The sequence below is a fragment of the Berghia stephanieae genome, chromosome 7 (assembly GCF_034508935.2).
Source record: "Berghia stephanieae isolate SIO BIC M18660-M18661 chromosome 7, UCSD_Bste_1.3, whole genome shotgun sequence".
Classification (NCBI taxonomy): domain Eukaryota; kingdom Metazoa; phylum Mollusca; class Gastropoda; order Nudibranchia; family Aeolidiidae; genus Berghia; species Berghia stephanieae.
This window is the reverse complement of record NC_088366.1, coordinates 15,155,004-15,170,003: the sequence shown is the minus strand read 5'-3', so window position 1 is coordinate 15,170,003 and position 15,000 is coordinate 15,155,004. Positions and strand designations below refer to the sequence as shown.

The following is a 15,000-nucleotide window of genomic DNA, read 5'->3' as shown; positions in this document are numbered from 1 at the left end:
GGAAGGTTCAGGCTCAAAACCCTTATGCAGTCAAAAACAAAAACAATAAAAACATGAATTATTGCTTTTGTTGTTGGCTGACGAAGTGTTTTGAGGCCTTCACGTCCCGTTGTATCGTCATATCTTTTATCAAATAATTTTATTCTATCATCTCTTAGAGAACAATATCCTTTTATTATAATTTTCTAATGTATAGTGCAATTCAGAATAGAAAAAAAAAAGAAAGATAAAAAAATGTATACTAAAATTGCAATATACTTTTATTATGATTTTCAAAAGAATCTTATAATTTAGAATAGGCAATAAAGTATATAAATGGATTATTTATACGCCTTGGTGAAGACTTTTATAAAATTGTTACGGATACGATGTCTTTAGATCTTTCACGAGCTCTTCAAACAGCTGGTTGTTAATGGTTAATGACGGACTTGTAAAGCTATTTTGAAACTCACGATTATTTGATTTTTAAATTTTTATTGATGAAGATTATAATCTTTTTTTCTCTGTGTCTATTTACAAAAAAATTCCTACCAGATAATGATGAATGTGCAGACAATAACGGTGGATGTGATCATGTCTGTGTAAACACACCTGGATCTCGGAAATGTTCTTGTAAACATGGATACACACTTGTCGAAACAGAGTGTCTAGGTAATAAGTAATGATCAAAAATGAATATAACAGCTTGAAAAAAATGAAAATAACAAGGACGGAAGGTTCAGGCTCAAAACTCTACTTCAGCTAAAAACAAAAATGTTGAAAAAACCCATCAATTATTGTCTTTTTTTTCTTAGCTGAATAAGAGTTTCAGCCCTAAACGTTCTGTTTTTTGTTATTTTGTTCTTTTTCAAAACGGTTTTTTTTATTTCGTTAATTTTCAAACGGTTATATTCATTTTTGTTTAATATTTCCTACAGTCCATAGATTCTAGTAGTTTAATACCACCTTGACTTGTGTTGATAAACAATGTATCATAATATCTTTTATCATATCATTTAATTTCATGATCCTATCTCTAATAGTACAATATCCTTTTATTATAATTTTCAAAACAATCATACAATTGAGAATGGAAAATGTGGTATAAAAAATGGATTATTTATACGCATATGTACAGACCTTTATAAAAATGTTACGAATAATGAGTCAGTTTTCTGGAAACTGTCACGAGGTCTTCAAAAAGATGTTAGTTAAAGGTTAATGATGTTTTTGTAAAGATGTTTTTAACGTATGACTTTTTAAAATTTTTAAAAACTTTAAAAAAAAATCTCAATCTCTCTTTCCAAAATAAAAAACAACCAAACCCCCCCACTCCCCCCCCCCCAAAAAAAACAAAAACAAAACAAAAACAAAAAAAACACAAAAAAAAAACAACAACATCAAAACATCAACAACAAAAACAAACAAAACAAAACGAACAAACAAAACCACCAGATAAAAATGAATGTGAACACAAGAACGGTGGATGTGATCATATCTGTGTCAACACACCTGGATCTCGGAAATGTTCTTGTAAACCTGGATACACACTTGTCAAAGGGGTACAGTGCATAGGTAAGACTATAGCCTTGAGAAAATAGTGAATTAAGACTCTTAAGTCATGTTGCTGAAGTCAATGAGTCAGATTTCTAGAACTGTCACTAGGTTTTCAAACAACTGTATGTCCTTGTAAAGCTGTTTTTAACGTACAATTTTTTATTTCCACTTTTTTTTCTAGGAAGATCTTAATCTCGTTTCATTATGTTTCTTTGCAAAAAAAAATACCAGATAAAAATGAATGTAAACAACATAACGGTGGATGTGATCAAATCTGTGTCAACACACCTGGATCATGGAAATGTTCTTGTAAACCTGGATATACAATTGTCGATGGAACAAAATGTCTAGGTAAGCTTAATGAGCAAGAATGGCTATAACATCTTTGCAATAGAACAAAATACCAAGCATGGAACGTTCCATACTTAAATCCTTTTTTTCTGCAAATAACAATATATTTAAAACATTTATTATTGTTCTAGTTCTTGGCTAAAGAAGGATTTACAATCGTAAACTTTCCGTGTGTGGTATTTTATTTTTCCAAAGATGTTATAGTCATATTTGTTCTTTACGACAACCCACATATTTTAACAGTTTACTGTTACTTTGGTTTGTGGAAAAATGCAGTGTCACGTAATAGCTTTTATCATATATTATCATTTGCTGCTGTTATCTCTAATAATGCATAATAAATTTCAAAAGAATCATGCAATTCATAGTAGACACTAAGGTGTACAGAATTGATAATTTATAGTTACAGTGCAAAACTCCTTTGTTATGTTATTTTCCAAAAGAATCATGCATTTTGTAATTGACAATAAGGTGTACAAAATTGAAAAATTCTACGCTTTGGTAAAGACCTTTATGAAAATGTTAAGAATAATAAGTCAGATAGAATTGCCACGAAATATACAAAATGTTATCTGTTAATAGTAAATGAAGCTCTTGTAAAGCTAATTTTTTAGTTACGATTATTTTGTATTTCTGACTTGATATTGATGAAGACTTTAATCTCTTTTCTTTATGTCTCTTTACAAAAAAATAGCACCAGATAAAAATGAATGTCTAGACAACAACGGTGGGTGTGATCAAATCTGTGTAAACACACCTGGATCATGGCAATGTTCTTGTAAATCTGGATACACACTTGTCAATGGTGTGCAGTGCATAGGTAAGACTGAGATATGAAGTGAGTAGAAAAGTGCCAGAAGACAATAGAGAATAAAAATTTTTCGCGGCGGTGGTGGGGTTTGAACCTGCGACCTTATTGGTACGACAACTCCGCCTGGCAGGTGAGAGCGTGGCTCTACCGTGTGAGCTATCCACGAATACAAAAATATTCGTATCAAACCCAAGTCATTTCTAGATCCCTCTCTCACCCACTTCTGGAGACCGCCGATTCACGCGCACACAACCATCGCGAAGTATTTTGACCAGCAGTTAAGCTTAATAGCCAATATTCTCAACACAAACATATAACATAGAAACGATGAGACATTGAGTATGTCCGGTATATGGGGTGAATTTTTAATTCAGAAAATGAGTGGAGCTGGCACTTATGTTGGTAACAACAAGATATGAAGTGAGTAGAAAAGTGCCAGAAGACAATAGAGAATAAAAAAATTTCGCGGCGGTGGTGGGTTTGAACCTGCGACCTTATTGGTACGACAACTCCGCCTGGCAGGTGAGAGCGTGGCTCTACCGTGTGAGCTATCCACGAATACAAAAATATTTCGTATCAAACCCAAGTCATTTTAGATCCCTCTCTCACCCACTTCAGGAGACCGCCGATCCGCGCGCACACAACCATCGCGAAGTATTTTGACCAGCAGTTAAGCTTAATAGCCAATATTCTCAACACAAACATATAACATAGAAACGATTGAGACATTGAGTATGCTCCGGTATATGGGGTGAATTTTTAATTCAGAAAAGTGAGTGGAGCAGGCACTTATGTTGGTAACAACAAGATATGAAGTGAGTAGAAAAGTGCCAGAAGACAATAGAGAATAAATTTTTTTTTAGGTAAGACTGTAGTCTTTGAAAACAATTAATTAAAGCTAAAAGTGAGGTACTTGTAAATTTGTTCTTTTTCGAAGCTATTATATTCATTTTTGTTCATTATTTTCTACAGTCGACAATTTCTAGCAGCTTATTTTCACTTTGACTTGTGTTGATACGATATTTATTGCATTATCTTTTATCAAATTTCATCCTCGTATCTCTTATAGAGAAATATATTTTTTTCATAATTTTAGAAATAATCATGCAATTCATAATAGACAATAAGGTATAAAAATCGATTATTTATACGCTTTGTTGAAGACCTTTATAAAAATGTTACTGATAATGAGTAATTTTTCTGGATCTGCCTTTAGGTCTTCAAACAGTTGTATGTTGATTGTTAATGACGTTCTTGTAAAGCTGTTTTATAATGTACATTTTTTTCTTAAATTCTATTGATCGAGATTTTGATCTCATTTATTTACGGCTCTTTACAAAAAAAACAAAAACAAAATAAAACACACAAAAAAAAAACAACAGATAAAAATGAATGTGAGCACAATAAAGGTGGTTGTCTTCATATCTTTGTCAACACACCTAGGTTACGGGAATGTTCTTGTAAACATAAATACACAATGGTGTCAATGCTGTGCATTTCATAAATATTCTGTGTTCTTTAAACAGTGTTTATTAAAGTTTTAAAATAATCTTACTGTAGATAACAAGTATCTGGAACTGTCATGAGGTTAAAACGATATTCTGTTAATGGTTAATGACGTTCTTTCAGGTCTGTCTTCAATGTAGAATTATTTTTTAAAAACTGCTGATGAAGATTTTAATTTCTGTTTTAAAAAACACCAGATAAAAATGAATGTGAGAACAATAACGGTGGATGTGATCATATCTGTGTCAACACACCTGGATCTCGGAAATGTACTTGTAAACAAGGATACGCACTTGTCCAAGGAACAAAGTGTCAAGGTAAAACTGTGTTATAAATTAATCAACAGAAATAAATATATAAACAGCTTTAAAAAGAGAAAAATACTAATTAAATAGGTTTATGCTCAAAGCCAGACCTGCATACTTTTAGGAAACGTTCGTTGAATTACGAAGTTTTGGCTCCAATCTCAGAACTTGATGAACATCTCTAAGTCATTAAAACTTAAAGGGAATGAAAGTAAATGCCATACTACATTTTGAGGTAGTGTTATTAAATCCATGTAATACATTTCATCATATATTATCATTTCATGCTCCTATCTCTAATAATGCAATATTTTTAAAATAATAATTTTCAAAAGAATCATGCAATTCATAGTAGACACTAAGGTGTACAGAATTGATTATTAATAGTTACAGTGCAAAACTCCTTTGTTATGTTATTTTTCAAAAGATGTATTTCATAATTGACAAAAAGGGATGTACAAAATTGATTATTTCTACGCTTTGGCAAAGACATTTATGAAAATGTTACGGATAATAAGTCACTTTTCTGGAATTGCCACGAAAAATATACAAATAGTTATCTGTTAATAGTAAATGAAGTTCTTGTAAAGCTAATTTTAATTACGATTATTTTATATTTTGAATTGTTATTGATGAAGACTTTAATCTCTTTTCTTCATGTCTCTTTACAAAAAAATAGTACCAGATATAAATGAATGTCTAGACAACAACGGTGGGTGTGATCATATCTGTGTAAACACACCTGGATCACGGAAATGTTCTTGTAAATCTGGATACACACTTGTCAATGGTGTGCAGTGCACAGGTAAGGCTGTAGTCTTTGAAAACAATTAATTAAAGCTAAAAGTGAGGTACTTGTAAGCTTGTTCTTTTTCGAAGTTATTATATTCATTATTGTTCATTATTTTCCACAGTCGACATTTACTAGCAGCTTATTTTCACTTTGACTTGTGTTGATACGCTATTTATCGCAATATCTTTTATCACATTTCATCCACGTATCTCTTATAGAGCAATATAATTTTTGTCATAATTTTCAAAATAATCATGCAATTCATAATAGACACTAAGGTATAAAAATCGAATATTTACACGCTTTATTGAAGACCTTCATAAAAATGTTACTGATAATGAGTAATTTTTTTCTGGATCTGCCTTGAGGTCTTCAAACAGTTGTAAGTTAATTGTGAATGACGTTCTTGTAAAGCTGTGTTATAATGTACAGTTTTTTCTTACTTTCTATTCATCGATATTTTAGTTTCATTTATTTATGTCTCTTTACAATAAAAAACAAACAAACAAAAAACAAAACAAAAAAACAGATAAAATTGAATGTGAACACAACAACGGTGTCAACACAGCTGGGTATTTGTACTGCATGAGCCGTCTTTGCCTTTGTACGGATTCCACTCATTGCATAGGTATTCTGTATTCTTTAAATAGAGTTTATTAAAGTTTTAAAATCATCTTACTGTAGATAAGGAGTCAGTTTATCTGGAACTGCCATGAGGTCCAAACAATTTTTAATTAATGGTTAATGACGTTTTTGTAGGTCTGTTTTTAACATAGAATATATTTTTAAAAAACTGTTGATGAAGATTTTAATTTCTGTTTTAAAAACACCAGATAAAAATGAATGTGAACACAATAACGGTGGATGTGATCATATCTGTGTCAACACACCTGGATCTCGGAAATGTTCTTGTAAACAAGGATACACACTTGTCAAAGGAACAAAGTGTCAAGGTAATAATGTGTTAAAAAGTAATTAACACAAATAAATATATAAACAGCTTTAAAAAGAACAAAATACCAATTAAATTATATTTCATGCTCAAATCATACCTGCCTACTTTTAGGAAAAAATCGTAAAATTACGATGTTTTTGTTCCAATCTCAGAACTTGATGAGGATCTCTAAGTCATTAAAACTTAAAGGGAATGAAAGTAGATGCCATACTACATAATTGTTAGGATTTTGAGGTAGTGTTATTAAATCCATGTAATACATTTCATCATATATTATCATTTCATGCTCCTATCTCTAATAATGCAATATTTTTAAAATAATAATTTTCAAAAGAATCATGCAATTAATAGTAGACACTAAGGTCTACAGAATTGATAATTTATAGTCACAGTGCAAAACTCCTTTGTTATGTTATTTTATCAAAAGAATCATGCATTTTATAATTGACAATAAGAGATGTACAAAATTGATTATTTCTACGCTTTGGCAAAGACATTTATGAAAATGTTACGGATAATAAGTCACTTTTCTGGAATTGCCACGAAAAATATACAAATAGTTATCTGTTAATAGTAAATGAAGTTCTTGTAAAGCTCATTTTTAGTTACGATTATTTTATAGTTTTGAAATGTTATTGATGAAGACTTTAAGCTCTTTTCTTCATGTCTCTTTACAAAAAAATATTACCAGATATAAATGAATGTCTAGACAACAACGGTGGGTGTGATCATATCTGTGTAAACACACCTCGATCACGAAAATGTTCTTGTAAATCTGGATACACGCTTGTCAATGGTGTGCAGTGCATAGGTAATAATGAATTCTTTGAAAACAATTAATTAAAGCTAAAAGTGACGTACTAGTTATTTTTTTATTTGTCGGAGCTGTTATATTCATTTTTGTTCATTATTTTCTACAGTCGACAATTTCTAGCAGCTTATTTTCACTTTGACTTGTATTGATACGCAATTTATCGCAATATCATTTATCACATCTCAACCTCTTATCTCTTATAGAGCAATATATTTTTTTTCATAATTTTCACTATAGACAATAAGGTATAAAAATCGATTATTTATACGCTTTGTTGAAGACCTTTATAAACGTGTTACTGATAATGAGTAATTTTTCTGGATCTGCCTCGAGGTTTTCAAACAGTTGTAAGTTAATTGTTAATGACGTTCCTGTAAAGCTGTTTTATAATGTACAGTTTTTTCTTACTTTCGATTTATCGAGATTGTAATCTTTTTATTTATGTCTCTTTACAAAAACAAAACTCACCAGATGAAAATGAATGTGAACACAACAACGGTGGATGTGATCATGTCTGTGTAAACACACCTGGATCACGGAAATGTTCTTGTAAACAGGGATACACACTTGTCAATGGAGCACGGTGTCGAGGTAATTCTATGTTAATAAGTAATAAACAAAAATGAATTTAATAAAAAGGAACAGAATTCCAAGCACGGAATGTTTTAGGCGCAAAACCCTTCTCAAGCCAAACATATTTAAACAAAACGTGATAACATAATCAATTGTTGTTCTTGTTATCGTCTGAGTAACGGTTTTGATTCCCGAAAGTGCGTAGCCCACTTGTTATTGCCTTCTTTTTCGAAGCTATTATATTCATCTTTGTTCATTACTTTCTTCAGTCCATAGTTTATAACAGCTTATTTTCACTTTGACTTATCTTGACACGCAATTTATTGCAATAGATTTTATCACATTTCTTCCTCGTATCTCTTATAGTGGAATGTAATTTTTCATAATTTCCGAAATAATCGTGCAATTCATAATAGACAATAAGGTATAAAAATCGATTATTTATACGCTTTGTTGAAGACCTTTATAAAAATATTACGGATGAGTAATTTTTTTGGAACTGCCCGTAGCCATCGTTAACTTATAGCCTGACACTAGAACCCTCTGAGACTGATAGTTTGGCGTCATTTTTTTTTTAGCTTTGTGAAGCTTCTGGTGAGTTGCCGTTAGTTTAGCTCAATGAAACAAGTTATTTTATTGGTTGAACTATTGAAAATAAATCACAATTTGTTTTCTTTCGTGGCCAAAGACTTATCTTTTGACGTCATTTTTTGTCAGTGTCATGCTATAATTTTACGATGGCTGCGAACTGCCTTGAAATCTTCAAACAGTTGTAAGTTAATTGTTAATGGCGTTCTTGTAAAGCTGTTTTATAACATACCGTTTTTAAAACTTTCTATTGATGGATTTTAATCTCTTTTATTTATGTCTCTTTACAAAAACAAAAACCACCAGATAAAAATGAATGTAAACACAATAACGGTGGATGTGATCATGTCTGTGATAACACACCTGGATCTTGGAAATGTTCTTGTAAACAAGGATACACACTTGTCAAAGGAACAAAGTGTCAAGGTAATAATGTGTTAAAAAGTAATTAACACTTATAAAAATGTAAACAGCTTAAAAAGAACAAAAAACCAATTAACTTATACTTCATGCTCAAATCCAGACCTGTCTACTTTTAGGAAAAAATCGTAGAATTACGATGTTTTTGTTCCAATCTCAGAACTTGATGAGCATCTCTTATTCATTAAAACTTAAAGGGAATGAAAGTAGATGCCATACTACATAATTGTAAGGAATTTGAGGTAGTGTTATTAAATCCATGTAATACATTTCATCATATATTATCATTTCATGCTCCTATCTCTAATAATGCAATATTTTAAAAATAATAATTTTCAAAAGAATCATGCAATTAATAGTAGACAGTAAGGTGTACAGAATTGATAATTTATAGTTACAGTGCAAAACTCCTTTGTTATGTTATTTCATCAAAAGAATCATGCATTTCATAATTGACAATAAGAGATGTACAAAATTGATTATTTCTACGCTTTGGCAAAGACATTTATGAAAATGTTACGGATAATAAGTCACTTTTCTGGAATTGCCACGAGAAATATACAAATAGTTTTTTGTTAATAGTAAAGGAAATTCTTGTAAAGCTCATTTATAGTTACGATTATTTTATAGTTTTGAAAAGTTATTGATGAAGACTTTAAGCTCTTTTCTTCATGTCTCTTTACAAAAAATATTACCAGATATAAATGAATGTCTAGACAACAACGGTGGGTGTGATCATATCTGTGTAAACACACCTCGATCACGGAAATGTTCTTGTAAATCTGGATACACACTTGTCAATGGTGTGCAGTGCATAGGTAAGGCTGTAGTCTTTGAAAACAATTAATTAAAGCTAAAAGTGACGTACTAGTTATTTTGTTTTTTGTCGGAGCTGTTATGTTCATTTTTGTTCATTATTTTCTACAGTCGACAATTTCTAGCAGCTTATTTTCACTTTGACTTGTGTTGATACGCAATTTATCGCAATATCATTTATCACATCTCAACCTCGTATCTCTTATAGAGCAATATATTTTTTTTTCATAATTTTCACTATAGACAATAAGGTATAAAAATCGATTATTTATACGCTTTGTTGAAGACCTTTATAAAAGTGTTACTGATAATGAGTAATTTTGCTGGATCTGCCTCGAGGTTTTCAAACAGTTGTAAGTTAATTGTTAATGACGTTCCTGTAAAGCTGTTTTATAATGTACAGTTTTTTCTTACTTTCGATTTATCGAGATTTTAATCTTTTTATTTATGTCTCTTTACAAAAACAAAACCCACCAGATAAAAATGAATGCGAACACAACAACGGTGGATGTGATCATGTCTGTGTAAACACACCTGGTTCACGGAAATGTTCTTGTAAACAGGGATACACACTTGTCAATGGAGCAGGGTGTCGAGGTAATTCTATGTTAATAAGTAATAAACAAAAATGAATATAATAGCTCCGCAAAGAACAGAATTCCAAGCACGGAATGTTTCAGGCGCAAAACCCTTCTCAAGCCAAACATATTAAACAAAACGTGATAAAAACATCAATTATTGTTCTTGTTATCGTCTGAACAACGGTTTTGATTCCTGAAAGTGACGTAGCACATTTGTTATTTTCTTCTTTTTCGAAGCTATTATATTCATTTTTGTTCATTACTTTCTTCAGTCCACAGTTTCAAACAGCTTATTTTCACTTTGACTTATGTTGATACGCAATTTATTGCAATATATTTTATCACATTTCATCCTCGTATCTCTTATAGTGGAATGTTCTTTTTCATAATTTCCGAAATAATCGTACAGTTCATAATAGACAATAAGGTATAAAATCGATTATTTATACGCTTTGTTGAAGACCTTTATAAAAATATTACGGATAATGAGTAGTTTTTCTGGAACTGCCCGTAGCCATCATTAACTTATAGCCTGACACTAGAACCCTCTAAGACAGATAGTTTGGCGTCATTTATTTTTAGCTTTGTGTAGCTTCTGGTGAGTTGCCGTTAGTTCAGCTCAATGAAACAAGTTATTTCATTGGTTGAACTATTGAAAATAACTCACAATTTGTTTTCTTTTGTGGCCAACGACTTATCTTTTGACGTCATTTTTTGGTCAGTGTCAGGCTATAAGTTTACGATGGCTGCGAACTGCCTTGAAATCTTCAAACAGTTGTAAGTTAATTGTTAATGGCGTTCTTGTAAAGCTGTTTTATAATGTACAGTTTTTTTACTTTCTATTGATGGATTTTAATCTCTTTTATTTATGTCTCTTTACAAAAACAAAACCCACCAGATAAAAATGAATGTAAACACAATAACGGTGGATGTGATCATGTCTGTGTAAACACACCTGGATCTCGGAAATGTTCTTGTAAACAAGGATACACACTTGTCAAAGGAACAAAGTGTCAAGGTAATAATGTGTTAAAAAGTAATTAACACATATGAAAATATAAACAGCTGAAAAAGAACAAAAAACCAATTAAATTATACTTCATGCTCAAATCCAGACCTGTCTACTTTTAGGAAAAAATCGTAGAATTACGATGTTTTTGTTCCAAACTCAGAACTTGATGAGCATCTCTAAGTCATTAAAACTTAAAGGGAATGAAAGTAGATGCCATACTACATAATTGTAAGGATTTTGAGGTAGTGTTATTAAATCCATGTAATACATTTCATCATATATTATCATTTCATGCTCCTATCTCTAATAATGCAATATTTTTAAAATAATAATTTTCAAAAGAATCATGCAATTAATAGTAGACACTAAGGTGTACAGAATTGATAATTTATAGCTACAGTGCAAAACTCCTTTGTTATGTTATTTTATCAAAAGAATCATGCATTTCATAATTGACAATAAGAGATGTACAAAATTGATTATTTCTACGCTTTGGCAAAGACATTTATGAAAATGTTACGGATAGTAAGTCACTTTTCTGGAATTGCCACGAGAAATATACAAATAGTTATTTGTTAATAGTAAATGAAATTCTTGTAAAGCTCATTTATAGTTACGATTATTTTATAGTTTTTAAATGTTATTGATGAAGACTTTAAGCTCTTTTCTTCATGTCTCTTTACAAAAAAATATTACCAGATATAAATGAATGTCTAGACAACAACGGTGGGTGTGATCATATCTGTGTAAACACACCTCGATCACGGAAATGTTCTTGTAAATCTGGATACACACTTGTCAATGGTGTGCAGTGCACAGGTAAGGCTGTAGTCTTTGAAAACAAGTAATTAAAGCTAAAAGTGACGCCCTAGTTATTTTGTTATTTGTCGGAGCTGTTATATTCATTTTTGTTCATTATTTTCTACAGTCGACAATTTCTAGCAGCTTATTTTCACTTTGACTTGTGTTGATACGCAATTTATCGCAATATCATTTATCACATCTCATCCTCGTATCTCTTATAGAGCAATATTTTTTTTTCATAATTTTCACTATAGACAATAAGGTATAAAAATCGATTATTTATACGCTTTGTTGAAGACCTTTATAAACGTGTTACTGATAATGAATAATTTTTCTGGATCTGCCTCGAGGTTTTCAAACAGTTGTAAGTTAATTGTGAATGACGTTCCTGTAAAACTGTTTTATAATGTACAGTTTTTTCTTACTTTCGATTTATCGAGATTTTAATCTTTTTATTTATGTCTCTTTACAAAAACAAAAATCACCAGATAAAAATGAATGTGAACACAATAACGGTGGATGTGATCATGTCTGTGTAAACACACCTGGTTCACGGAAATGTTCTTGTAAACATGGATACACACTTGTCAATGAAGCAGGTGTCGAGGTAATTCTATGTTAATAAGTAATAAACAAAAATGAATATAATAGCTCCGCAAAGAACAGAATTCCAAGCACGGAATGTTTCAGGCGCAAAACCCTTCTCAGGCCAAACATATGTAACAAAACGTGATAAAAACATCAATTATTGTTCTTGTTATCGTCTGAACAACGGTTTTGATTCCTGAAAGTGACGTAGCCCACTTGTTATTTTCTTCTTTTTCGAAGCTATTATATTCATTTTGTTCATTACTTTCTTCAGTCCACAGTTTCAAACATGCTATTTTCACTTTGACTTATGTTGATACGCAATTTATTGCAATATATTTTATCACATTTCATCCTCGTATCTCTTATAGTGGAATGTTCTTTTTCATAATTTCCGAAATAATCGTGTAATTCATAATAGACAATAAGGTATAAAATCGATTATTTATACGCTTTGTTGAAGACCTTTATAAAAATATTACGGATAATGAGTAATTTTCCTGGAACTGCCCGTAGCCATCGTTAACTTATAGCCTGACACTAGAACCCTCTAAGACTGATAGTTTGGCGTCATTTTTTAGCTTTGTGTAGCTTCTGGTGAGTTGCCGTTAGTTCAGCTCAATGAAACATGTTATCTCATTGATTGAACACAATTTGTTTTCTTTTGTGGCCAACGACTTATCTTTTGACGTCATTTTTTGGTCAGTATCAGGCTATAAGTTTACGATGGCTGCGAACTGCATTGAAGTCTTCAAACAGTTGTATGTTAATTGTTAATGGCGTTCTTGTGAAGCTGTTTTATAATGTACCGTTTTTTCTTACTTTCGATTTATCGAGATTTTAATCTTTTTATTTATGTCTCTTTACAAAAACAAAAATCACCAGATGAAAATGAATGTGAACACAATAACGGTGGATGTGATCATGTCTGTGTAAACACACCTGGTTCACGGAAATGTTCTTGTAAACATGGATACACACTTGTCAATGGAGCAGGGTGTCGAGGTAATTCTATGTTAATAAGTAATAAACAAAAATGAATATAATAGCTCCGCAAAGAACAGAATTCCAAGCACGGAATGTTTCAGGCGCAAAACCCTTCTCAAGCCAAACATATGTAACAAAACGTGATAAAATAATCAATTATTGTTCTTGTTATCGTCTGAACAACGGTTTTGATTCCTGAAAGTGACGTAGCACACTTGTTATTTTCTTCTTTTTCGAAGCTATTATATTCATTTTTGTTCATTACTTTCTTCAGTCCACAGTTTCAAACAGCTTATTTTCACTTTGACTTATGTTGATGCGCAATTTATTGCAATAGATTTATCACATTTCATCCTCGTATCTCTATAGTGGAATGTTCTTTTTCATAATTTCCGAAATAATCGTGCAATTCATAATAGACAATAAGGTATAAAATCGATTATTTATACGCTTGTTGAAGACCTTTATAAAAATATTACGGATAATGAGTAGTTTTTCTGGAACTGCCCGTAGCCATCATTAACTTATAGCCTGACACTAGAACCCTCTAAGACAGATAGTTTGGCGTCATTTTTTTTTTTAGCTTTGTGTAGCTTCTGGTGAGTTGCCGTTAGTTCAGCTCAATGAAACAAGTTATTTCATTGGTTGAACTATTGAAAATAACTCACAATTTGTTTTCTTTTGTGGCCAAAGACCTATCTTTTGACGTCATTTTTTGGTCAGTATCAGGCTATAAGTCTACGATGGCTGCGAACTGCCTTGAAGTCTTCAAACAGTTGTAAGTTAATTGTTAATGGCGTTCTTGTAAAGCTGTTTTATGACATACCGTTTTTTTAAAACTTTCTATTGATGGATTTTAATCTTTTAATTATGTCTCTTTACAAAAACAAAAACCACCAGATAAAGATGAATGTGAACACAACAAACGTGGTTGTGATCATGACTGTGTCAACACAGCTGGGTTACGGGAATGTTCTTGTAAACATGGATACACATTGGTGTCAATGGTGTGCATTGCATAGGTATTCTGTGTTCTTTAAACAGTGTTTATTAATGTTTTTAAATCATCTTACTGTAGATAAGGAGTCAGTTTATCTGGAACTGCCATGAGGTTCAAGCAATTTTCTGTTAATGGTTAATGACGTTCTTTTAGATCTGTTTTTAACGTAGAATGTAATTGCTTTTAAAAACTGTTGATGAAGATTTAAATTTCTGTTTTAAAAAACACCAGATAAAAATGAATGTGAACACAACAACGGTGGATGTGATCATATCTGTGTCAACACACCTGGATCTCGGAAATGTTCTTGTAAACAAGGATACACACTTGTCAAAGGAACAAAGTGTCAAGGTAATAATGTGTTAAAAAGTAATTAACACAAATAAAAATATAAACAGCTTTAAAAAGAACAAACTAACAATAACATAGTGTTTCATGCCGAAATCTAGACCTGTCTACTTTTAGGAAAAATTGTAGAATTACGAAGTTTTGACTCCAATCTCAGAACTTGATGAGCATCTCTGGGTCATTAAAGCTTAAAGGGAATGAAAGTAGATGCC

General features: G+C 31.3%; 1 protein-coding gene across 15 annotated transcripts in view; it reads left to right on the top strand.

Moving 5' to 3' along the window:
• The window catches only part of LOC144976766 (uncharacterized), a 71,227-nt gene that overhangs the window by 36,965 nt on the left and 19,262 nt on the right, over window positions 1–15,000 (top strand). For 2 of the 15 annotated variants that reach the window (XR_013646169.1, XM_078921170.1), the window contains exons 11-26: window positions 535–651; window positions 1,435–1,554; window positions 1,768–1,887; window positions 2,582–2,707; window positions 4,402–4,521; window positions 5,189–5,314; window positions 6,136–6,255; window positions 6,949–7,068; window positions 7,543–7,662; window positions 8,539–8,658; window positions 9,351–9,470; window positions 9,946–10,065; window positions 10,948–11,067; window positions 11,761–11,880; window positions 13,339–13,458; window positions 14,672–14,791. Coding sequence is in view for 14 of the 15 variants with exons in the window: in XM_078921170.1 (XP_078777296.1) it covers window positions 535–651; window positions 1,435–1,554; window positions 1,768–1,887; window positions 2,582–2,707; window positions 4,402–4,521; window positions 5,189–5,314; window positions 6,136–6,255; window positions 6,949–7,068; window positions 7,543–7,662; window positions 8,539–8,658; window positions 9,351–9,470; window positions 9,946–10,065; window positions 10,948–11,067; window positions 11,761–11,880; window positions 13,339–13,458; window positions 14,672–14,791 (1,929 nt within the window). In the remaining variant the exon portion in view is untranslated. The remainder of the gene's footprint in view (window positions 1–534; window positions 652–1,434; window positions 1,555–1,767; window positions 1,888–2,581; window positions 2,708–4,401; window positions 4,522–5,188; window positions 5,315–6,135; window positions 6,256–6,948; window positions 7,069–7,542; window positions 7,663–8,538; window positions 8,659–9,350; window positions 9,471–9,945; window positions 10,066–10,947; window positions 11,068–11,760; window positions 11,881–13,338; window positions 13,459–14,671; window positions 14,792–15,000) is intronic. The other 13 variants (XM_078921172.1, XM_078921173.1, XM_078921175.1 and 10 more) reach the window with 13 other exon arrangements.